The sequence below is a fragment of the Vulpes lagopus genome, chromosome 7 (assembly GCF_018345385.1).
Source record: "Vulpes lagopus strain Blue_001 chromosome 7, ASM1834538v1, whole genome shotgun sequence".
NCBI classification, from domain to species: Eukaryota; Metazoa; Chordata; class Mammalia; order Carnivora; family Canidae; genus Vulpes; species Vulpes lagopus.
The window spans coordinates 1124458-1147617 of NC_054830.1; the positions used below are offsets into that span (position 1 = coordinate 1124458).

At 63.4% G+C, this 23160-nt stretch overlaps 1 protein-coding gene across 1 annotated transcript; it reads right to left on the reverse strand.

Moving 5' to 3' along the window:
* Positions 1 to 4451: 4451 nt before the first annotated feature.
* BTBD2 (BTB domain containing 2) lies at positions 4452 to 21234 on the reverse strand. The gene is made up of 9 exons (XM_041763387.1): positions 20813 to 21234; positions 12518 to 12637; positions 9202 to 9358; positions 7971 to 8076; positions 7693 to 7890; positions 5952 to 6144; positions 5792 to 5879; positions 5571 to 5717; positions 4452 to 5426 (listed from the first exon to the last, which is right to left on the reverse strand). Exons 1-9 carry the CDS (start codon positions 21223 to 21225, stop codon positions 5265 to 5267), a joined length of 1584 nt encoding a protein of 527 aa, XP_041619321.1. The 5' UTR covers positions 21226 to 21234; the 3' UTR covers positions 4452 to 5264.
* Positions 21235 to 23160: the final 1926 nt, after the last annotated feature.

Sequence of the window (23160 nt, forward strand, 5' to 3'; positions counted from 1 at the left end):
CTGCTCTCCCGCGCGCCCCCAGGGCTCCAGTTAGCGACCTGTAGGACCATGTTACCTGACCCGAAGGTCTCTGATACTCGGGGTTTTGTTTAATATTTTTTCTTTGTCTTTTCCCCCCTCTGCTTTTAATTTGGGTATTTTTGCTGCCTTTGGATTTACTCGTCTTTTTTGTTGTGCTTTCTGTGCTCTTAAGCTATCCAGTCTGTTCTTTTCGGATATTTTTCTGTTCTAGAGTTCACACTTGCGTTTGCAGATTTGATTTCTCTATTGAAACCCTCCATCTCTTCGCCCCTCTGCCCCGTGACTTCTGTGCTGGTTGACACATGTATAGCAGTGACTTGCCCTTGACTTCTGATTTCAACATCTGCGGCCCCCTAGGTCTGCTCCTATGGGCTCTTTTCTTCTTGATTGTAGGTTACATTTTCCGACTTCCCTTTTCAGAATTGTTTTTGCATCACAGACGTTGTGTCTGAACATCGAAAACCAGGCACACTTGCCCCAGCGAGAGGACACTCCTTCCTGTCCTGCCGGCCTGGATGAGGGACGTGGGCCCACTGGCCAGGCTGGGTCTCCACTTGAGCTTTAGTCCGCCCCGCCTTCACGTCTTGAACTTTATTCATGTCTTGAGCTGCCTGGTTTTCATTGCCAGCCCCGAGTTCTAGCAGGAGTCGGACTTCCACGCATGGAGAGACCACAGATTTCACTCTGCCTTTCCACCCCCACCCACCCTGCATCACCAGCCAAGCGTGAAGCACAATCCTACGGGAGAAAACCTGTCATTTTTTTTGAGCTGCTCCAGATTGTGGTTCATTCCGCCAACCCACACAGGCATCAGCCCCAGCGGGCTTTCTTTTGGCCCAGCCCCATCCCTCCTGCGGAGCACTTGCTGGCCTCTGCTCACCTGCCAGGGGCTCCTCACCTAAAGCCCAGCCTCTCTCGATTTCTCAACATCCACATCCCTTTGATATGTTTACAACTAAATATTTAATTTTTTTTTTTTGTTTCCATTTGTGATGTTCAGTTGTGGTCATGCACACAAAGGACATAGACCCCCCACTGCCAGGGTGATGAACACACCCATCAACTCAGAGTTGACCGTGTGTGCATACAGTGAAAACACAGGTCCCCCCTTAGCAGCTCTCGGGTTCACGGGCTGTGCTAACTATAGGTGCCAGGCTGTGCAGTGCACCCCCAGAACCTGTACACCCTGCCCACTTCCCCCCACCCCTGGCCACCAGTGTGCTCCCTGGTTCTGTGAATTCACCTTTAGTTTTAGATTCTACATGTAAGAGATGACACAGCATTTGTCTCTGTGTGTAATGTCACGCACGTTGTTGCAGATGGCAGGGCTTTTCTTTAAAAAAAAAAAAAAAAAAAAAAAAACGGTGACTGGGATGCCTGGGTGGCTTAGTGGTTGAGCGTCTGCTTTCGGCCCAGGGCATGATCCCAGGATTCTGGGATCGAGTCCTACGTCGGGCTCCCTGCATGGAGCCTGCTTCTCCCTCTGCCTGTGTCTGTGCTTCTCTCTGTGTGTCTCTCATGAATGAATAAATAAAATCTTTTTTAAAAAATTAAAAATAAATAAAAGATGACTAATACACACTACATGCCACATTTTCTTCATCCATCCATCCATGACACTTCATTTCCACGTCTTGTTAGTAATGACACTGAACATCGGAGTGCAGGGTTTGGGATCCCAACTGCATTTCCTTTGGTTGTACACCGAGAGCTGGGTTTGCTGCGTTACGTATTTCTACTTTAAATTCTTCGGGGAACCTCCAGGACTGACTGCTCGCAGTAGTGGCTCTACCTACACGTGATTTCTGCAGTGGATCTGTCTTTTTGTAACCAACTAAAGTTACGGTCCGCCGTGATTGTCTATACTCCAACCAGGAACCCCTCTGTGTCTTCGGTATCTGTAGGGTCTGTAGTGCTGTCCACTTTTCAGTCTTGACGTCGCCGGTTTTGGCTCTTTGTACATTTGCTGGGATTCCATCAGGGAAGCAGTTAATGGTTTGTTTTGTATTTCGTTTGTTTTCTCCTTCATTTTCGGTTTCATTTTTTTTCCCATTTTGGGAGTTGAATTTGCTGTTTCTGTTCTAGTTTCTTAAGATGTAAACTTAGGGCCTTTGATTTTAAAGCTTTCTTCTTTTCTAATCTATGCATAAAATATAAATTTCCCCAGTTCTGCTTTTTTTTTTTTTTTTAATCATTCATGAGAGACACAAAAAGAGAGAGAGGCAGAGACACAGGCAGAGGGAGAAGCAGGCTCCATGCAGGGGGTCCAACGTGGGACTCGATCACGGAACCCCAGGATCATGCCCTGGGCTGAAGGCAGTGCTAAACTGCTGAGCCCCCCGGGCTGCGCTCCCCAGTTCTGCTTTAACAGGTTCCTACAATTTGGGTATAATATAATCAGAGGTTTTTTTAGCCTATGTTCATGTAAACTTGCTTCTTTTTATCTTCCTGATTTATTTCCAGCTTGACTCCACCGCCACCGGCGCGTAGCATTCTATAGATGCTGATCGGGCAAAATCTTTTTTGTTGAGAGAGGTGTGATGCTGTTCATTCCCAACTAGGAGTAGAGCTTTCTCTGTTTTGTTCTGCTCACTCTGGATTTAGATATTTTTTAGTTTTTTAAGATTTTATTTGTTCATGGGACACAGAGAGAGGCAGAAACACAGGCGGAGGGAGAAGCAGACTCGATGCAGGGAGCCCGATGCGGGACTCGATCCCAGGACCCCAGGGGTCACGCCCTGAGCCCTAGGCAGATGCTCAACCACTGAGCCCCCCCAGTGTTCCTGGATTTAGGTATTTCAAACCCATGCTATGGTGCACACGCTTAGGGCTGTTCTTTCTTCCTGTCAAATAGACCCCCTCATCGCTGTGAGATGTCGTCCTTAACCTCCAGTCGCACTCACTGCTTTAAAGTCGCCTTTGGGGGATCCCTGGGTGGCTTAGCGGTTTAGCACCTGCCTTTGGCCCGGGGCGTGATCCTGGAGCCCCGGGATCAAGTCCCACCTTGGGCTCCCAGCATGGAGCCTGCTTCTCCTTCTGCCTCTGTCTCTGCCCCCCACCCCCTCTCTCTCTATGTCCATCATAAATGAATAAATAAAATATTAAAAAAAAAAAATAAAGTCGCCTTTGCCGGATACAGACACCGGCCCACCAACTTTCTCGTAAGGGTAGTGTTTGTGTAGTGAAACTTACCGTCTTTTATCTTCAGTTTTTCTATTTCTTTGTAATTAAAATGAGACTCTTATAATTAGGAAGTAGTTTTGTTTTGATTTTGTATCCAGTCTGACAGTCTTTTAATTGGGGTGTTTAGATCTGTGTCTAACAGCTGACATGGTGTTTTGGTCCTGTCTTGGTGTTTTTTAACTTCCATTGCATTTATTTTCATTTTTGAAGGGCACAGAATTGTAGTGTGGTGTAGTTCTTTTTTTTTTTCTTTAAGAGATTTATTTATTTTGAGCGAGAAAGAGCATGTACACTAACCAGTTAGGGGAGGGGCAGAGGGGGAGAGTCTCCAGCAGGCTCCACATTGAGTGCAGACCCCAATGCAGGACTCGAGCTCATGACCCCAAGATCATGGCCAGAGCCGAAACCAGGAGTCAGATGCTTAACCAACTGAGCCACCCAGGTGCTTCTCTCCTGTTTTTCAGATTTTTTTCCATTTCTTAGCAGTTTGAGCATATGTGAATTTTTATTTTTTAATTTCTAAAAATACTGTTTTAAAGGTTTTATTTATTCATACGAGACAGAGAGAGAGAGGAGCAGAGACACAGGCAGAGGGGGAAGCAGGCTCCATGCAGGGAGCCCGATGTGGGACTCGATCCTGGGTCTCCAGGATCACACCCTGGGCTGCAGGCAGGCGCTACACCCTGAGCCACCCAGGCTGCCCTAATTTCTAAAAATATTTTTAAATATTGAGATTTTTAAATGTGCGGATTGATGTCTTTATTCATTTGGGTAGATTTTTAGCTGTCAGGCCCTGTTCTCTGCCTGTTGTCAGGAACTCCCTGACGCGCAGGGCGGAGCCAGGTGGGGGGCCCGGGTCAGGTTACCCTCGCTGCACAGGCAGAGCCTAGGGAGCTCCTGTGTGCCAGGCGCGGTCCCAGGGCCAGAGGGCAGAGCCAGCAAGGGGTAGGCGCGGCGCGCTGCAGCAGAGCCTTCCCTGGGGGCCCCCCTTGCCGGACAGCAGGGGTGTGATGGCAGACCAGAAGTTTGTGCAGAGGACAGGGCGTGGGGAGAGTCCCCAACGGCTCTGGGTGCCCCGAGGCTGGGACGTCTGTCAGGAGCCAGATTCTAGACCCAGGCGGAAGTCACAGGCCCTTCCTGGGCCCCCCAATCTTAAGGTGCGAGAAACGGCTGCAGAGCGAAGGGCCAGATCTCAGCTGCCAGGGTCCTGCCCCATTGCCTCCGACAGGAAGAAGCACTCAGGGCGGTTATGTTTCTTTCCTTTATTTAAAAAAATCCTTTGAGGGTGTGGTGTGAGGAGGGCACACCTTCCATGGCTTTGGGGAGGAGTTTCCAGGAGGATCACTGGGGTGGAAACACGGGTGGGGGGACGGGGGAGGGGCTGCGCCCTCCAGCACCTCTGGCCACAGTGCTCACTCAGAGGCCGGGTGGGGCAGGGCTGCAGTATGTACAGGGGGCAGGCGGGGACCTGGCCACCATGGCTGACCCCCGGCGCTGCCCGGCCGGGCAGACGGGGCCTGAGGTCCACGCCCGCGGCTCACGGGGCCCACCGGGTGGGCCTGGGCCTGGCACAAAGCCAGCCTGCGGGACCTCGGGGTCGGGGGGCTTCGGCCAGTGTGCCGGGGGCCGGGGTCAGCGTGGGCTCAGCGTCCCCACTGAGTGGACCAGAACACGAGACCCCAAGCAAACGCACTAGGGGCGCCCCCACAGCCCGCCTACCGGGGAATGGGAATCCAGGGTGCATTGCCGTGCGCGGTGAGAACGTGACGCGGAATCGATCAATCCTGTGGCCAGGCGGGCGGCGGGCGGCACTGCCTTCCCAGGGGCCCGCAGACCCTCAGCTCGGGCCGGGTCCAGGCCAGCCCTGCCCCCCGAGTCCTGAGGGACCGCCTCGCAGCCCCTGCCGGCTCCTCAGCAGGCGGCCAGGCTCGCCGCACGGAGCAGAGACCCTCTCCTGACGCCCGGGACCGCGGCGGGGAGCGCACACAGCATGGGGACCGCGGGGGCGCGGCGTGGGTGGGGGCGGCCTACTTGCATCGGGTGGCTTCGGGCCGGGTGGCCTAGGTGTAGAAGATGACCTCGGGGATCTGGCCGTCCTCCACGGACGTGCCGTTGTTGTTTCCGGCCGCGTAGCAGAACGTGAAGCACGTCTTGGCCCCCGTCGTGGGGGACTCGTGCGTCACCTTGCGCAGGCCCTTGGTGCCGTAGTGGGAGTCTGGGCCCTGGTGGGGGGTCCTGAGGTCAGGCACCAGGGCCCCAGCGGCGGGAGCCGCACAGCCCCTCCCAGGGGCCCCGCCCCCCGTGGCCCCACGAGGCAGCAGAGCTGGAGCCGGCGGCCCGCTAGGCTCTGGGGTCGGGGCGGGCACCTTGAGCGTGGCGCAGGCCGTGTAGTTGACGTTGGGCAGCACCTCCACCGGCTCCTTGAACATGACGCGGAAGGTGCTGGCGGAGCCGTCACAGCTGAAGCCCGTGTCGTTCTGGCCCAGGACGGTGTTGCTGTCCGTGTGGATGATCTGTGGGGGGAGCAGGCGCTGCTCACCAGCCCCCGACCCCACGGAGGCCCGCGGGGGGGCGGGGGGGCGCGCACCTGGATGTTCACTTGGTAGTCCGTGGGCCCGTGGATGGAGCCGTAGAGCCCAAAGCCGACCACGAAGATGCGCTTGTTGACCGAGAACCTGGGCGGCGGACAGAGGGGCGCTGAGCCACGGCCCCGCGGCCCCCCCCCCCACCCGGGCGCGCCGGCCCACCTGATGCGGTCGCTGGTGCCGCTGTAGCCCCAGCGGCTCTCCACCTGCTGGAAGCGGTTGATGCTGCACTCCTTCCCGCGGAGGCAGCAGCGCGGCCGGTCGATGAAGTCGACGCGCGGCTTGGGGTTGACGGTGAAGTGCAGGAAGAGGCTGACCACCTCGCGGTCCACGAGGATGCCCGACTGCGCGGGCCCTGCGGGCACAGGGGCGGAGGTCGGGCGCCAGCGGGGCGGCCGCGCACGCCGAGACGCGGGGGCCCCAGCAACGCCAGCCCGGCTCAGGGCACCGGCCGCCCCGCCCGGGCTCCCGGGGGCGGGTCTCTGCAGGCTGGTGACAGCAGCGCGCGGACACGGCGGCGGGCCAGGGGGCCGCCCCCGGAGAGCAAGGAAGTACAACGCGGAAGGCAGCGCGGTAACCACGGTTCTTTTAATCTCCGCATCGCAAGTGCAGGAGGAAAGTACACGGGAGCGCGGGCCCGGCCGGGAGCCTCGGCGGAGTCTGTGCGAACTTCTCTAGTGTCGTGTTTCCGGCGGGACACAGCAGCAGGGGCGCCTCTAAGACGGGCCGAGTGACGAGGGCCGAGCCCCATGGGCGCCCTCCGCGGAGCACAGGCCCAGAAGGCCCAGCCCGGCCCTGAGGACACACGCAGTGCCATTCCCGGGGACCTGGGCAGAGCAGGGGGCCAGCGCGGCCTGGGGGCCTTACAGGACGGGCCCCACGCCAAAGGCGAGTGGACGGCACCTGCAGCGCTTGGGGCCCCGGGGGCTCGGTAGCCAGGTGGGCAGGTGGACCCCCGAGAGCGGTTTTGGGGTGCAAGCCAGGCTGGAGACGGGGGCCCCGCAGGGCTCCCAGTGGTGTTGGGATGGGACAGGGCATCTCTGTCTCCGGCACCCTGGTGCCCTGGGGCCCTCTGAGCCGTATCTGGGGCCACCTCCTCACAACGGTGCTCCCGGCCCAGACAGCGCCCCGCCCCCGACAACCAGGCCACTGAGGCCACCGAGGTCACCGCATACAGCCGGGGCCTGGTCCACACACGGCCTCACTAAGCGTTAGGTGCACGGGCGACCCCAGAACGGACGCAGCTCTGCCCCCACGCTGACGTGACGTGCGGAGGCCAGCTACGACGCAGGACCCGGAAATCTGAGCTTCAGGTCCGAGGACTCGTCTGCAGGGTCAGTGCGTCCCACACGGCAGATCCTCGCGCTAAACAGCTAGTTACCGTCGTTGCTAAATCTGGCAACGCCAAGCAGGGAAGCGGGGCGCATGGAGACACGAGACCCTAGGTCTGCACCGGCCACCAGGCTGACACGGGGCCTCGTCCGGGACCCTCCAGTTCCGGGTGGGGGACGGCTCCAAGTCAGGCACCGCTGCCAGCACTGCGTCCACACGGGGCAGGAAGCCCGGCCGGGCAGCCCCCTCGCCGGCCCCCTCCCACCCCTCGCAGGCCCGTCCCCAGGACGCGAACCCGAGATGGGGCCCTCAGTGGGCGCACACACAGGGACACTCGAGACGTGGAGGGAGGGAAACCCAGACGCCCATCGGGGGCGGCGGTGGGCTGTTGTGTTCACACCGACGGGCTGCCAGCCGTCCACGCGAGCGCGGCGGGCGCGTCCTCGGCAAACGGGCACACCTGTGTCCCGCAGCTGGCTCGGGGCGGCCGCCGGAGCGCGGAGACCGAGTCACACCTGGGGCCCCCGGGGGCCGTGCTCCTGCCGAGCGGCCCCCGCCCCCTGACCTTTACCTGCGGCAAACTCCTCGATGGTCATGAGCGGGAAGCGGATGAGGGCGAGCGCCTTGCCCAGCACCTTGCGCTTGTTCTCGGGCGTCACGGGCAGCTGCTGCCGCTGGCACTCGGCCTCGGACCAGCGCACGACGGCGCTGAACAGACGCACCTCGCGAATGCCCAGGGTGTCCCGCTCCAGCACGGCCACCAGCGTGTCTGCAGGGAGGGGACACCTCAGCGCCCCGCGTGCCCTCGCCGGGCGCCATCCCCCACCCCGGGCCCACCCCCGGCCTCACCCAGGTCGATGTCCGTGAAGCCCTCGGCGGTGATGGCGTCGGCGGTGTTCTTGTCGATGTTTTCCAGGCACAGGCTGGCCAGCTGCGGTTCGTCGAAGAGTCGTGCCTGGCGAGGGGGAGCACGTCAACACGCTGCCCGGGCGGGGGCCCCAGACACCCTCTGGCTCAAACCTTCCATGGAGTTCAAGTCCCGCGGGGGCCACGGTGCCCAGACTGAGCAGCCCCGGGGCCGGCCGAGGCCGACAGGACAGGCCCCAGGGGGCAGGAAGCCCGGGGACAGGACGCAGCGCAGCCCTGACCGCCGGAGACGGCTCCATCGGGACCCGCCGGGCGGGGCGGCGCGAAGATTCCAGCTCCTGCCCAGCACAACCCTACGGCCGCTCACGTGCACCCTCGGCTTGGCTGCCGGGGCAGCTCCGGGCCTCCCGACAGGCCTGGCTCAGGCCCCGCAGAGCAACCTGGACGAGCCGACGACCCACGCGTCTGGAGACGGTGCGGGGGCCGCCCCAGGACAGCCCCCTTGCCCCGGCGGGCCTGTCCCCTGCCCGCCTGTGCCCCCGAGGCCTCGCCAACCCCACCCCAACACCCGGCGCCACGGGGCCTGGAAGCGACCTTCTCAAAGGAACTGAATAATGAAATGAGAAAACCCTTTCTCCCACCCGTGACCCTGAAGAGGGGCCCCCAAACGCCTGCGGGAAACCAGGCGCCTGCTGGAAGGCCCAGGTCAGCGCGCGGCGCGGGGGCAGGCGCTCGGCTGCAGAACCTAAGGGATATTAAACGGAGACCCACTCCCCGGACCCCCACCTGCCTCCTCGCCAGCCCCCCCACCCCCCTCGGGGGCCTCGCTGGCTCCCATCCCCGCCCCCCACATCTTGCACCGTCCCAGCGTCCCCACCTGCCCCCACCTGCCTCCGGTCTCTGGGTCCCTCCTCGGTCTCTGGGTCCCTCCTCGTCCCCCACCCCCGTGCACCTGCGTTCTCACAGCATCGCGCCCTGAAGCGCCCGCACACCTGCTTCCTCCCCTAGCCCTGCGCACCTTGTCCCTACCTGCCCCCTCCGCCCCTGCCCTGCGCCCCCTCATCCCCCCTCCCCGGAGCCCGCGCACATCCTCACCCAGCCTCGCGTCCCCCACCCCCGTGCACCCGCGCCCCACAACCTCCCGAACTCCTGCCTCCCCCGCCCCGCGCGCCCCTAACCTCCCCCAGGACCCCCGCATCCCCCGCCCCCGCACCTGCGTGAGCAGCATGAACGCGTTGTCAGCCCGGAGGTTCTTCTTCAGGAACTCCACGCAGTGGGCCTCGAGCGCGGGCACCGCGTACTTCTTGGCGGTGTACAGCGTGGTCATGACGGTCTCGGGTCCGATCTGAACCTCATCCGAGTAGAGAAACCTAAGGGGACAGGACGCTAAGACCAGCGGACGCAGCTGGCAGGCGCCGCTCCAGCCCCCGCCCCCCGGCCAGCCGGAGAGCCTTCCAGAACCGGCGCCCGTTGCTGTGCCCCGCAGATAGGACCTGGCAAAGACCCTTATCTGCCAGACCAGCCAGCGGCGACCCCACCCACCGGCCATCAGGACACGGGTCTACCCAGCAGGCCCGCTTCCTTCCCGGCGGGACGCCCCCAGGCCAGGACCCTAGTGCCCAAGGCCACCGGCCCCTCTGGAGGCCTCTGCCCTGGGATCCCCGGAGCTCTCCGCACCCCCGGGCCTGGACGTCACAGGACCAGAAACGCCAGCCTGAGTCAGGTCCTGGACACATGACCAGCGCCACCTCCGGACTTGAAGCAGGACAGTGGGGTAAATTTTTTAAAAGCAAAGTGGTGGAGGAATCAGATCCCTCGTACGAAGCCAGCGGGAATGCAGAGTGAAGGAGCCGCAGGAGCAAAGCCTGGAAGGGTGTGCCCATGTCCGGGGTCCCCCGTCCCCCGGAGAATGTGCCAGAAGCCAAACAGCCCCACACGTCAGCAGCTATAATCCTGTGGGGTCAGGGAGACCCCAGACCCGAGGTGACCGGGGAGGCTGCTTGAAACCCCACAGCGCCCAGGCCCCAACCCCGAGGTCAGCAGTGCAGCAGGGGACACCTGTGACAGGACGGCCAGCACGGGCGCCAGGACGGAGCCCCTCACACACCAGCTGGGACAGCATCGACCCTGGGGGGGCAGCTCAGCAGTAGGGACCCGAACCCCAGGGAGCCAGAGGGAGGCTGTGGCCGGAGACCGGCAGCCCGCCGCAGGTCAGTGGAAGCCAGGGTTTCGGCAAATTGTAACCTGTCACCTGTCTGTGTTTTTTAATGAACGTCTCTTTTATTTATTTATTTTTAAAATGACAATAAAATACACACAACGTGGGGGCGTCTGGCTGGCTCAGTCAGAAGAGCATGCAGCGTGTCATCTCGGGGTCACCAGTGCAAGCCCCACATCAGGGACACAAATCACTTAAATAAAACCTTAAAAAAATGTACACAGCGTGAATTATACCACCGTAGCCCCCTGCAGGGGCACAGCTCAGGGCACGAAGCACACTCACCCCACCCTGCACCCACCCCCACCACCGTCTCCAGAACCCTCCATCTCCCCACACAGAGACCCCGTCCCCAGGAAGCAGTGACCTCCCTACCCCCCCACCCCTGGCTCCCACCACCACGTCCTGTCTCTGGACGGGCCTCCTCTGGGGACCTCCTAGGAGTGGGGTCCTGCGGAAGGCGTCCTTCTGGGTCTGGGTCCCCTCCCTGAGCCTGGTGTCCTTGAGGTCCGTCCACGTTAACATTCTAGCGTGTGGACGGACACGTGCTGCTTAGCCTTCATCCGTGCGTGGAAACTTGAATTGTGTTCCCGTGTGGATCATGCTACTGTGCACACGGGTGTGCAAGCCCCTGGTTTTAGGACTCTCCTAGAGCTGGAGTGGGGACACCTGGGTGGCTCAGTGGTTAAGCGTCTGCCTTGGCCTCAGGATGTGACCCCGGGGTCCTGGGATTGAGTCCCGCCTCGGAGATTTCGGAGATTTGTATTTATTCCTGAGAGACACAGAGACAGGCAGAGACACAGGCAGAGGGAGAAGCAGGTCCCTGCGAGGAGCCGGATGTGGGACTCGATCCCGGGACCCCGGGGTCATGCCCTGGGCCGAAGGCAGACGCTCAACTGCTGAGCCCCCCAGGTGTCCCAATAAAATCTTAAAAAAAAAAAAAAAAAAGATATCCAGGAGTGGAATTGCTGGGTCCCACGTGACCTACGTGCAAGCCTCCTGAGGGCGCCCCTGACTCTTCCGCAGAGGCGGCCCCGTCTCACGTCCCCCCCCCCCCCCCCCGCGTGCACAAGGGCCCCAACCCCCCCCACTGATCCTTGTTCTCTTCCTTTTGTTTTTCATCACAGTTGCCCTGGTGGGTGCGAAGTGATAGCTCATCATGGTTTTGTCACCTGTTTTGTAAATAAAGTTTTATTGACACATGGCCTCCCCCACCGTTTACAAAATCTCGTGGCTGCTTTCACGATGGCAGCGGCAGGGTGAGTGGTGGAGACGGAGTCACGTGCCCCAGGTGTAGGCAACCTGAGGAGCTACAAACCCATGAGACTGTTCCCCAAACTGCTGTCATCAGGGAGATGGGAGTGGCACACAGGACCGACCACACCAGACAGCGTCAAGGATTAAGGGGCATCCACAGATGGAACCAACCAGAATACAATGCTGCCCATCAGTGAGCTGTGACGGCGGGCGGGAGGAGGGCACAGGGCAGAGGGCGCACGGCGGATGGGGGCAGCTCCCCTCTCTCCTCCCTCCCTCCCTCCCTCCCTCTCCCTCTGCGAGCCTACGTCATCTTTATAATCATAAGAGAAAAAAACTCTGCGTTTCAAAAGATGTTTCACCTGCGTGGGGCAGACTGTCAGTCCCCACGCCCTTTACACTCGGCATTTCTGGAAGCTGGAGCCCGCGCCCCGCGGAGTGGGGACATCCCCTGGGGACAGCCGCCCCGGGCCGCCTCCCCCTGCTCCGCGGCAGCCCCCCCACCCCCACCCCACGCGCCGCTGCTCTTCCACTAACCCCGGGAGGGAATGCTGCTGAGGCTCAAGAAGGAAAACCTGGAGGTGGAGGTGACCTCACTTCTTCCAAAGCCCCTGCTGACGACAGGGTGAGAACGGGGACTCGCCCGCGCCACCAACGCTCTTGGAGGGACCAGACACAGGGGGCCCCACGGGGTGTGAGTCCACGGGTGTGACCCGTCCAGGACGGGGAGGGGCGCCGGGGGGCCGGGGGGTGACGGGAGGTGGCGTTAGCAGGTGCAGAGAGATGCCAACCCTGGGGACGCGGTGCAGACCAGCGCGGAGCACACCGCGAATGTGTGACCCGTACGCGAGTGCAGCACACGTCGTGGTGATACACACACGTGACAGTGGGGCGGGGCCTCCAGGGCACCCCCCACCGCCGCACAGGCGGTTCTGGAGATCCCGCAGGGCCGGGGCTCGGGCGCTGTCCCTGGGGGTCTCCTTACCTCCGGCTACTTTCTGACAGGGACAGGCTGCCCGCCCCACCCCACGGTGAAAGATCTAGAAAGTCTTACTTGAGCAGCGCCAGGAAGGCGGCCGGCTCCACGTCGGGCAGCTCGATCTCCGTGGACGTGGTGGCCATTCCCCCGTTGAACATGGCGTCGAACACGGCACTGCCCACGGCCAGCACGAACCTGGCGTCAGAGAGGAGCCCGGTGACCCTCCACACGCCCGCCGGTTCCCGGCCCCGAGTCTGGGGCGCCGGGGCCCAGCACAGAGCACACGCCGGCCGCGAGCACTGCTGGCTGATGCTTCCAGGAGGAAGGTGGCGAGGGGCGGGCGGACACGTGCAATCCCCCCCCCCCCCCGCGCCCATCCCGCCTTCGCCCACGGGGCAGACCCGGTCAAGGGCACGGCCTGGGGGGGGTCGGGAAGGCTTGGCAGGGCCCCTGGCGGGCGGGGGCCCAGGGAAGGGCAGGAGCCCAGGGCAGCATTACGAGGTGGTGGCCGCGAGGTGACCACGTGGGCCCCACCAGCCGTGTCCTCTCCACTTGAGGACGGGCGGCCCGTGGGTGAGGACAAGCCGTGAGGCACCCGGCTGGACCCCTGCCCGGGGCTGGGGGGTTGGGGGCCTCCTGACCCAGCCCAGGCTGGCGCTGCCCCCCCCCCACCTTGGATGCCCACGAGGGCCGGACCCAGGTCCACGGGCCCCACGTCACACCGGCCCCGGGGTCCCCACCCCAACACACGCAGGGCTCGGAGCAGCCTGCCCGAGGCTCCCAGAAACCCGACTGGAGGCCCCCGCCCTGCCTCAGCCCCCACCATCTCCTCCCCCCGGGCGCATCTCCCAGCCCCGAGGGGGCCGCAGGGCACGCAGGGCTTGACCGGGCCCAAGGACCAGACCTGAGACAGCCCGATGGGAACCGAGGACACCGGGGCAAACGGCCCCCCTCAAAGTCACGTCCACCTGGAAAGCCGCAGGAGGGCCTCACTTGGAAACAGTCTCCGTCCTACAGGGGCCGACCCCATGCCCGCGTCCTCGTAAGAGGGGCCTCGGGACACAGGTGCAGACACCGGGGGACGAGCCCACCACCCGGGGACACGCAGGCCCCAGGAGCGGGGCCAGGAAGGGCCCCCCGGAGCCCAGGAGGCAGTGCGGCCTGCGACCCGGGGCCTCGGTGCTCTCCACCCTGGCCGCCTCCTCCCCCCTCCCCCCCACCCGGCGCTCACTGGGGCGGGCGGCCCCTCTGCTCTCCCACAGGCCATCCATCCCGCCATCCATCCTAAATAGGTCCTTCCTGTTCCTTTCTTTCCAGATTTAAACAAGCACCTTGATCGCCTGCAGGAGAGGCCGCTGCCCGCACCTGGGGGGGTGCAAGCCCCGCCTGACGCTGTCCCAGGGCCCTGGACAGGCCACCGCATGGGCCGCAGGTCGGCCCCATACCACTGCCCCCCCGCCCCCCGGCCCTCTGCTCACCCCTGCCTCAGCCCCCCCACCTGCTGGACCCCGGGTCATGGTCCCTCCTCCCAGGTGCAGGTGCCCCAGGGAGACGCCAGCTCAGCCTGCCAACGGCGGCCCAGAGGACACTCAGAGACCATGAGAAGGTGACACGGATGCAGAGACAGCAGGACCCTGGTGTGGCCGCGGCTCCTCTGATGGCCACACACCAGCACCGCGTGACTCAGAGGTTTCACACCCAGGGCACGTCTGTGTTCAGAGCTGGTGTCCCCGTGGCCAAAAGAGGCAGCACCGGGTGTCCATCCATGGGAGCAGAGCGGTCCGTCCACACCCCGGATGTGACCCAGCCCCACACCTGCCCCCACGTGGACGGACCCCGAGGACACCGGGCTCAGGGAGGGGATCCAGACCCAGAAGGACGCCTCCCGCAGGACCCCACTCCCAGGAGGTCCCCAGAGGAGGCCCATCCACAGAGACAGGAGGTGGTGGTGGGAGCCAGGGATGGGGGGGGTGGGGGCCAGTGCTTCCTGGGGACGGGGCCTCCGTGTGGGAAGATGGAAGGTTCTGGAGACGGTGGGGGTGGTGCGTGGCGGAGTGAGCAGGCTCCGTGCCCCGGGCTGTGCGCTCGGAGAAGGTTACGGCGGTGAATCTCATGTTACGAATATCTCACCCGGATTTAAAACCTTTCAATAAGAGCAGAGCATGATGAGCCGCCTGGACGAGGCGGGGAGAGGGGCCCCGAGGGGCGGCGGCCGGGCCGGTCTGTGTGGCTGGGGGCCAGGGAAGCCCGCGCCGGGGAGGCCGAGGCCCGGGGGCAGGACCGCAGGGCCGCGACCTGCGCTGTAGGACCGACGCCAAGGCCGAGCGCTCCCGGCGGCCACATCTGGGGCGCCCACATGCGGGCGCCGCGGTAAGACAGACGGTGAGGCAGAGCCGGAGGCCGTGAGGATGGACCAGCACGTCATTAGCGAGTGGGGACAAGGGAGAACGGACGGCGCCTCCCTCTAGAATTCGGCGACCAGACGCGGAGGCAGCGATGACACAGAAAGCCACCGTGACCGGGACTGTCCCCCCAAGCCGAGCCCTGGGGAGGGCCACAGGTGAGTCCAACAGGTCCGAGGGCAGGACGAGGCGGTCCGAGGGTGCCAGCATCAGGGACGGTCACGGGCCCACCCGGCAGCAGCGTCCCCAGACGCCCGAGGCAGACGGCGAGGGGGGCTCCCGGCCCAGGGGCCCGGACAACGCGGGGCAGGCCCAACCCCTGGGCAGAAGGAAGCCGCGAGCCAGGGCCCAGGGGCACGGGGAGCCCGCGGACGTGAAGGGTTTGCGAGGCGGTCTTCCGTGGCGAAGACACACGGCTCGGACGCCCGGATGACATCCTCGGGGCCGCGGGCGCCAACGCGCCGCACGGAGAGGCGGGACGCAGAGCGGCACAGGACGGCGAGCCCCGGGAACCTCTCCCCAAAGGGAAGCCCCCATTTCAGAAGTCACAGCGACCTGGGCAGACTCCCCCGAGACGGGAGGGCGGAGCAGCCCAGCGGGGAGCCTGCCTGGGATCCTCCCCCCACGGACAAGGAACTACATTAAAACATAAAGGAAAAGGAGCCGGGCTTGGCTGGCCCTTGAGCGCTGGGCCTCCTGACGATGCCCTCCATTCCGCGGATGCGGCACACGATCCGGGACGCAGATGGACCCGTGTTAATCCACGGTCCGCGTTGCCCCAGGCTCCCCGTCCACCCCAGGCGGCCGGCGGGTGAGCTGAGGCCTGGAATGCGACACCCGGACTTCTGGCTGCGGGGGAGGCGCCTCCACCCACCCGCGTCGCTCAAGGGCCGAACGTACGGATACGCACACCGCGTGGACGGATCTCCAAAACCATAAAGAAGCCAGACCGAAGATGACCGTGCTCTGATTACACGGAATTCCTAAGGTCAGCGGAACTGGAGAACGGACGGCGGCGAGCACGCAGGAGGTGAGCTCTGGGGGCGGCGGCCGCGCTCACACTGCCCTGGCCGCCTTCCGCGTGGACACGGTCAGGCCACCAGGCCACTCCGCGGTAAGGGCCTGGTGGCTCCCTGCACCCCGCCCCACGGACACAGCCAGCAGGGAGCACAGCAGCACCCGGGCCACACATGTCTGGGAAAGCACAGGGGCTCCTGCCCCCCGGGGAGCAGAGTCACTCGCGCAGGAGGAGGAGCCCAGGGGGCAGAAACGGGAGGGAGGAAGGGGAACCAGCTGCACGGGACATGGTTTCCCAATGTTGAAATTCTACGGCTGCGCCGTCCAACGTGGTTGCTCCTGGACACGCAGGCCATTTAAATCCAAATTAAGGGATCCCTGGGTGGTGCAGCGGTTTGGTGCCTGCCTTTGGCCCGGGGCGCGATCCTGGAGTCCCGGGATCGAGTCCCGCGTCGGGCTCCCGGTGCATGGAGCCTGCTTCTCCCTCTGCCTGTGTCTCTGCCTCTCTCTCTCTCTCTCTCTCTCTCTGTGACTATCATAAATAAATAAAAATTTTTAAAAAATTTTTAAAAATCCAAATTAAGATTAAATTAGGTTAGGGGAGTGGATGCCCAGGGGGCTCCGCGGTGGAGAGCCTGCCTTCAGCCCAGGGCGTGACCCCGGGTCCTGGGATCGAGTTCCGCGTCAGGCTCCCCACGTGGAGCCTGCTTCTCCCTCTGCCTGTGTCTCCGCCTCTCTCTGGATCTCTCATGAATAAATAATATCTTTCAAAATTAATTAACTTAAAAGTACAACTCCTTAGTTCAAGTCGCCACGTGCAACTAGCGCAGGATGGCGTAAACCTAGAACCTTCCCAGGATCATAGAAAAGTCTACCGGACGGCGCCAGACCACAGGACCCACTGAGCGGCCGTGAACACGAACAAGGGTTCACACAGAAATCGTTCACATCAGATAGACGCAAACAGGTCGGAACCACTCAGCTTCCCCGCAAGAACCTAGAAATACGACGAACGTCATTCACAAAAAGGAAAAAAAAGAAGTGAGCAAAACTCAGCTATAAACGTGCAAAACCATCCTAGGAACACGAGAAAATGCCCTGAACAAACGGAGAGCGCTCCCACTCCCACCCCGCACCCCGCTCTCCCCAGCCTGGTACCCCGGGCCCGTCGCCCCAGGAAATTCCTTCAGCACTTGATGCGCTGACTCCAGAGGCCGCGGGGCCCCATGTGCCTGGGGGCCGGACGACCGCCGGACACTGTTTCTGCAAATAAAGGTTTATTTGCACAAGCGGCTGTGCTGGGTCCCTGCCGTGCGCACGGCCCCTGCGGCCCGCTGGGCACCACGAAGTAAGCGGCCGGAGGCTGTGTGCTCCGTCGGGCGGCCGCCTAGGTTCGCCGGCGTGTGTGGCGCAGGTGGGGCGGGGGCGACGATGCCCATGGGCGACCGGGACCAGCCCGAAGTCGGGACAAAGCACAACTGGGGACGGGCCTCAGCGGTCCTGACAACACCGGAGCAGGCTCCGATCCTGCGGGAGCAATCAGTGAAACGAGACCCGGGTGGAGCGGCCTGCGAGGGAACCGGCCATGGGCGGCTCCGGCCCTGCGACCCGTCACCCAGCAGTGCTGCCCCCCGGGGGCGCTCAGGACGTCCTCGGAGCCTCGCACATGTGCACGCAGCCGATTCGGCGCAGCCGGGTCAGGCCGAGAGCTCCTCCCGGGGCACCGACTGTATGCGGGGCCTCCTCCCGGCCCTGCGCACCACGACTGGGGTGCCAGTCATCACGGGCTCAGAGCCAAAGGGGGGACCAAGTACAGGGCGGAGGCCAAGCACAGCCTCTGGGAGGGCCCAGCGCCCTGTCCCCCACCAGCCTGCACCCAGCGCCCCAGCCACTGTGAGCCCCGCCCACGCCCACCCAACCGGGGGCCCTGGGCCCCACGGGAGGGCCTGCCCTGCAGTTCGCCCGGCCCCTCCCTCACTCTGCTTTCTGGGGTCAGCCTCAGCGGGGGCGCCACCTGGGGTCCCACGTGACATCCGGTCACCTCCTCAGGTGCCTCTAGCGTGAGTCACCTTTCCAGGCTTCTCGTGACCTTGACAGCCACCTGGCCAGGTGTCCTGCGGCAAGTCCCCGATGTGGGTTTGTCGGGTGCTCTTCGGTCTGGGTATTTCGGTTTCCCGGGACGGCTGAGCGGCCCGAGACAACAGCATTTCACCCGCTCCCAGTCCTGGAGCACAAGTCCCAGACGGAGGTGGGCAGGGCCCCGCCGAGGGTCCTCCCTGCCCCTTCCAGCTCTGGGCCCGGGGCTCCTGGCAAGCGGCCACGGCACCCCAGTGCCTGCCCCATGCGCACCACGGGGATTCTCCCCTGTGCCTCTTAGGACACGTGTCACTGGGTTTAGAGCCCACCGGATAACCCGGATGAGCTCGTCTCCAGACCCTTCCCTTAATCACCTCTGCAAGATCTTTTCTCCAAATCAGGTCATGCTCACGGTTTCAGGGACGCGGATGGGGACACACGTCTGTGGGGCCACCAGTGACCCTGAACCCACTACACCCTGGGGTTATGGGTTGGGGCAAGAACACACAGAGGCCAGGTGCCCTGAGGTCCCGTCCCCCCAGGGGCCCCTGAAGCCACCCGACATGACTCTCAGGTTGACCTCGAGCCCTGGCTAAGGGGGTACGTCCGCCTTCCCCACCATCGCGTTACCATCTGCCGCTTTCCAGTCACTTCTCTACCAGCAAGTCCCCAGATCCAGCCCTGAGGAGCGGAGGGGGGGCAGGGGCCGGGCGGGGAGCACCCCTGCACCAGCGGGGCTCCGAGCCCCCATCCCTCACCCGGATGCAGCCACTGCTGCTCCCACCACGGCCTCCGGGCCGCTGACATCAGCCCTGGAGCGGGTGCCCCCCGTATTCAAGCTCACCCCGGCCCAGCTGATAACCACTGGCTGGGTCACCAAGTCCATCCTCACAGAGGTCCTGGGGTGAAGGCATCTGAGTGGTCAGCCCTGGCTCACAGGCAGGGAAACTGAGGCACGGGAAGCCCAGGGTCACTGCCTCATCCCCGCAGGTAACATTTCACCACTGGGTACAAAATAACAACCCAAAGGCTGAAAACATAAAGAACTAGAACCCTCTGTCAGTCGAGGCTGGAGTGCGGCATCATGCCGGGGCGACAGGACAGGAGCGGGCCGTCCGCCGGATCTGGACACCCTGACGTCACACACACGCGGGCAGCGAGGGCCCGGGGGACGATCGGCGCTGCAGGGACCCACAAGGTGCTCCCGGGGAGCCAGGCTCGGGCAGAGCCGCGGGTGGGCCAGTCTGGAGGCGAATGTCAGGTGGAGCCCCCACCCGGTGCCCAGGGGAGCCTCATCCCAGACCCCACCTGTGGGGAGGCTCCTCTGGATCATTCCTAAGCCCCGCCCCCGTCCCACCGCTGGGTCCCGCCTGCCACAGACCCGGACACAGGGCCAAGGCCTGCTCATGGCCAGGGGTCTCTGCCCTCCAGGTGTCCCTGCCACTGCTGGCCACTCCAGGATGCTGGAGCCTGGGTCGGGGTCCGCCACCGCCACCCCCCTCAGGAGAGCCTGAGCCCCCCGCTGCTGCTCCTACCGCCCCCCAGGCGCCTGCGGGCTCCACCTGTGGCCGCTCACCCCTTCAGGGCGGACGCTGTCCCTCTGATGCTCGTGCCCCTTGCCCCTGCCTGGCTCCTGCGGGCCCAGCTCCTCTGGTCTCCAGCCCCTGCCCCCCACCCTGCTCTGGGTATGGATCCCCATCATCCCCTGCTGGGGCCTGTATCCCCCTCCTGCTCCCAGAACATCTCACCAAATATGCCCACTGGCCTCACCGGCAGAGCACTCGCTCCCAGCCACTCCGCACCCACCCCCCCTTCCCTGGGGTCCCCACGCCCACCTCCCTCATCCTACTTCACCAATAGGCACACAGTCGAGTACATGTCCTGAGGTTACAGGCGCAGGGGGAGGCTCGCTCCCTTGAAGAAGGAACCCTGAGGTCCCCTCTCCAGCTCCCTGTGGGGTTTCCGGCTGCGCCCACCTGGCCCATCCCCCCAGGGGCTTGGGTCACAGGCACCGGAGCTCATGCAGCCTCGCGTACCCATCTCATGTTTCCATGTGTCCCCTCAAGACTGGTGGAGAAGGGGAACAGCCTTTAAGGCCAGGCTGAGCAGTATTTAGGAGCCGGGCGGGCATGAGGGAGGAAGTGGGGGGTGAGGCGGCACAGGGACCAGCCCCCCTACTGCAGGCTTCGGTGCGGGTGAGGCCCGTGTGGGCATCGCGGGAGGGCGAGTGTGCACGGACACACACACAGGGGAGGGAGGGGCCACGGGAGGTCCTGGGGACCCAGCCACAGGCCTGGAACCTTCTGCGGACAGGAATCTAGATCCAGTTACACATAAGTAACCAAGAAAAAGCCAGAAAGAAAAATCTCAAACGGCGCAGGTGAAATAAAGGCCACATGCCGGGAGGGCAGGGAGGCTGTGCACCCCCAGGCCAGGGGCAGCCCCGGCAGCCGGCCCCACCCCCAGCTCCCTGGAGGGCAGGGGGGAGGACAGTGGGGGACACCCGAGTGACCAGGTCTGACAGCAGCCCCCCCCGCCCCGCGGCCTGGGGACGGGGCCTGGGCCAGCCGGGGAGGCCTGGGGGCTGGGGGGTCAGGGCTCGGGGCACTGAGCGTCACCCCGCGGAGGAGAGGATGGGCCCCTGGTGCGGGTCACGGGGCAGCGGGTGGGGGGCGGTGCCTGGAGAGCATGGACCGGGCGGCAGGGGGCGTCGCCAGCCGGGGGCCTGCGGGGGCCCGGGGGTCAGCGGGCGGCGGGGGCGGGGATCCCGGGCGGCGGGGCCAGCGGGCGGGGGCTGGGGCCTGCGGGGCGGGGGCGGGGGCCGGGGCCTGCGGGGCGGGGCGGGGCCGGGGCCGGGGCCGGGGCGGGGGCCCACCTGTGCGCCGGGATGCGCTGCGCGCCGAGCCCCTTGCCCACCAGGAAGTGCACGTCGCAGAGCACCTCGTTGTTGAAGAGGAAGGCGAAGCGCTCCTTCAGCGTGGGCTTGGTCGCCTGCCAGTTGTAGACGGGCTCGCGCAGCAGCGCCGCCGCCCCCGGCTCCTCGGCCGCCCGCTCCCCGCCCGCCGCGGCCTGCGCGCCCGGCCCCGGCCCCGACCCCGGCCCCGGCCCCGGCCCCGGCCCCGGCACAGGCGCGGGGGGCGGCCCGGGGGCGGCGGGGGCCGCGGCGGCGGCGGCGGCCGCGTTGCCGGGGGCCGCGGCGGCGTTGGCGCTGGGCCCCGGGCCGCCCCCCGCGCCCGGGCCGACCCCCGGCGGGCACGACGCGCGCCCGCCGCTCCCACCCGCCGCCATCTTGTCGGTGCGGCGGCCGCGGGGCGTGGCGATGGGCGTGGCGGGCGGGGCCGGGGGCGGGGCCAGCTGCGCGGGGCGGGGCTAGATGCGCGGGGCGGGGCCAGCTACGCGGGACGGGGCTGGAGGCGCGGGGGGCGGGGCCAGCTACGCGGGGCGGGGTTAGAGGCGCGGGGGCGTGGCCAGGGGCGGGGGCGGAGCAAGCGAGCCCTGGGCAGAGCCGCTGGGCGGAGCGGCGGGTGGCGGCCCGCGGGCCCGCACAGGGGCAGAGTGCCGGGTGCCCCAGCAGGGGACTCGGGAGGCGGGGGAGCAGAAACCCGGGGGCGGGGGGAGGGCGGCAGCCAGGCGGAGGGGTTCCTGGAGGAGGGGCTGCGACCGGGACCCGGAGTCAGGAAGAGCGTCTTGGGGTCTGGAGCCACAGGCAGGCGGCCCCTGGGTAGACAGGTCATCCCCGCAGGTGGGCTGAGGCTCTCGGGGCCCTTACCTGCACACAGGACTCCAGGACAGGCTCCCACAACATCTGCGACGACTTAGCATCTGATAAGAGTCTGGGAGACACACACACACACACACACACACCCGCGGGCTCAGGCCTGCTCACTCCCACGGAGAAGGGATTTTTGTTGGGGGCAGGGGTGCACGGCCCAATGACACCCAGGGCAGCCCCAGGCGAGGCATCCCACCTCGGTGTCGAGTCTCGATCCAAACCCCCTGATCAGCTCTTCACCCCCAAAGCAGACCTGGAATGGGCCCCCCTGTTGTGGATCCCACCTGCAGCCAGCGTCACTGGGCGCCGTCCGAGGGCTCATCCAGGGCCCAGCACTTGACTTCAGGCTCTGCTGTCACAATCTTGACATGGGTAATAATTTTGGAACAAAGGGCTCCACGGTTTAATTTTGCACTGACCCTCACTTCTCATGACAACCCCACGTCTGTCTCTCTCTCTCTCTGTGTCTCTCTCTTTTTTTTTTAAGGATTTTTTAAAATTTACTTATTCATGAGAGATACAGACAGAGAGGGGCAGAGACACAGGCAGAGGGAGAAGCAGGCTCCATGCAGGGAGCGGGACACAGGACTTGATCCCAGGTCTCCAGGATCACACCCTGGGCTGCAGACGGCGCTAAACCACTGTGCCCCCGAGGCTGCCCTCTCTGTCTCTCATTAATAAATAAATAAATAAATCTTTTTAAAGTAATGTATGAAAAATAAAGGAGGGAATCTTGGAAATACCAGAAAAATGCAAAAAAGAATATGACGATCACCTGTGGTCTAACTCTCCGAAAATAACTAGTGTTAATGCTTTAGTGTATTTCTTTATTGGCCTTTTGTTCCTTATTTGTTTTTTTACAAACAGTAGAATCTTTTTTAAAAATATTTTATTTATTTATTCATGAGAGACACAGAGAGAGGCAGAGACACAGGCAGAGGGAGAAGAAGGCTCCTTGCAGGGAGCCCAATGCAGGACTCGATCCCGGGACCCCAGGGTTACTCCCTGGGCTGAAGGCAGGCGCTAAACCAGTGAGGCACCCGGGGACCCCCATAGAATCTTTTTAAATATTTGGGATCACCCTGAATCTATCTCATGGGATAAGAAGATCCCAGACTTTTTATGTGGGGATGCTAAAAACTGGTTCATCTGAATGAATCAGGCCTGGATACAGTATAAACTTTGTTCTTGCCCTTTATTTTATTTTATTTTTTTTGTTCTTGCCTTTTAAAGATAATTTTGGATTCATGGCATTCAGACTCAGGTAGTTTTAATTAGTTATAATCATTATTGATGAAGGATCCCTCTGTGCGGGCTCCTGTGTGGGCCTTCACCATCCCCCAGGACGTGGAGAAGCACCCCTGCCTCCTCGCAATGATGGTCCATGCCCGCAGTGCGCCCTCCTGGCCTCAAGATGCAAAAGCGACTATTCTCCAGAGAGCCCACGTTCC

Excerpts from the sequence above, each read along its gene's own strand:
- BTBD2 (XM_041763387.1), bottom strand. The coding sequence starts at position 21,225 with ATGGCGGCGGGTGGGAGCGGCGGGCGCGCGTCGTGCCCGCCGGGGGTC. Across the intron at positions 9,359-12,517 it reads GCCTTCCTGGCGCTGCTCAA|GTTTCTCTACTCGGATGAGG; the intron begins GTAAGACTTTCT and ends CTGTCCCCTTAG. Across the intron at positions 6,145-7,692 it reads CATCGAGGAGTTTGCCGCAG|GGCCCGCGCAGTCGGGCATC; the intron begins GTAAAGGTCAGG and ends CTGTGCCCGCAG.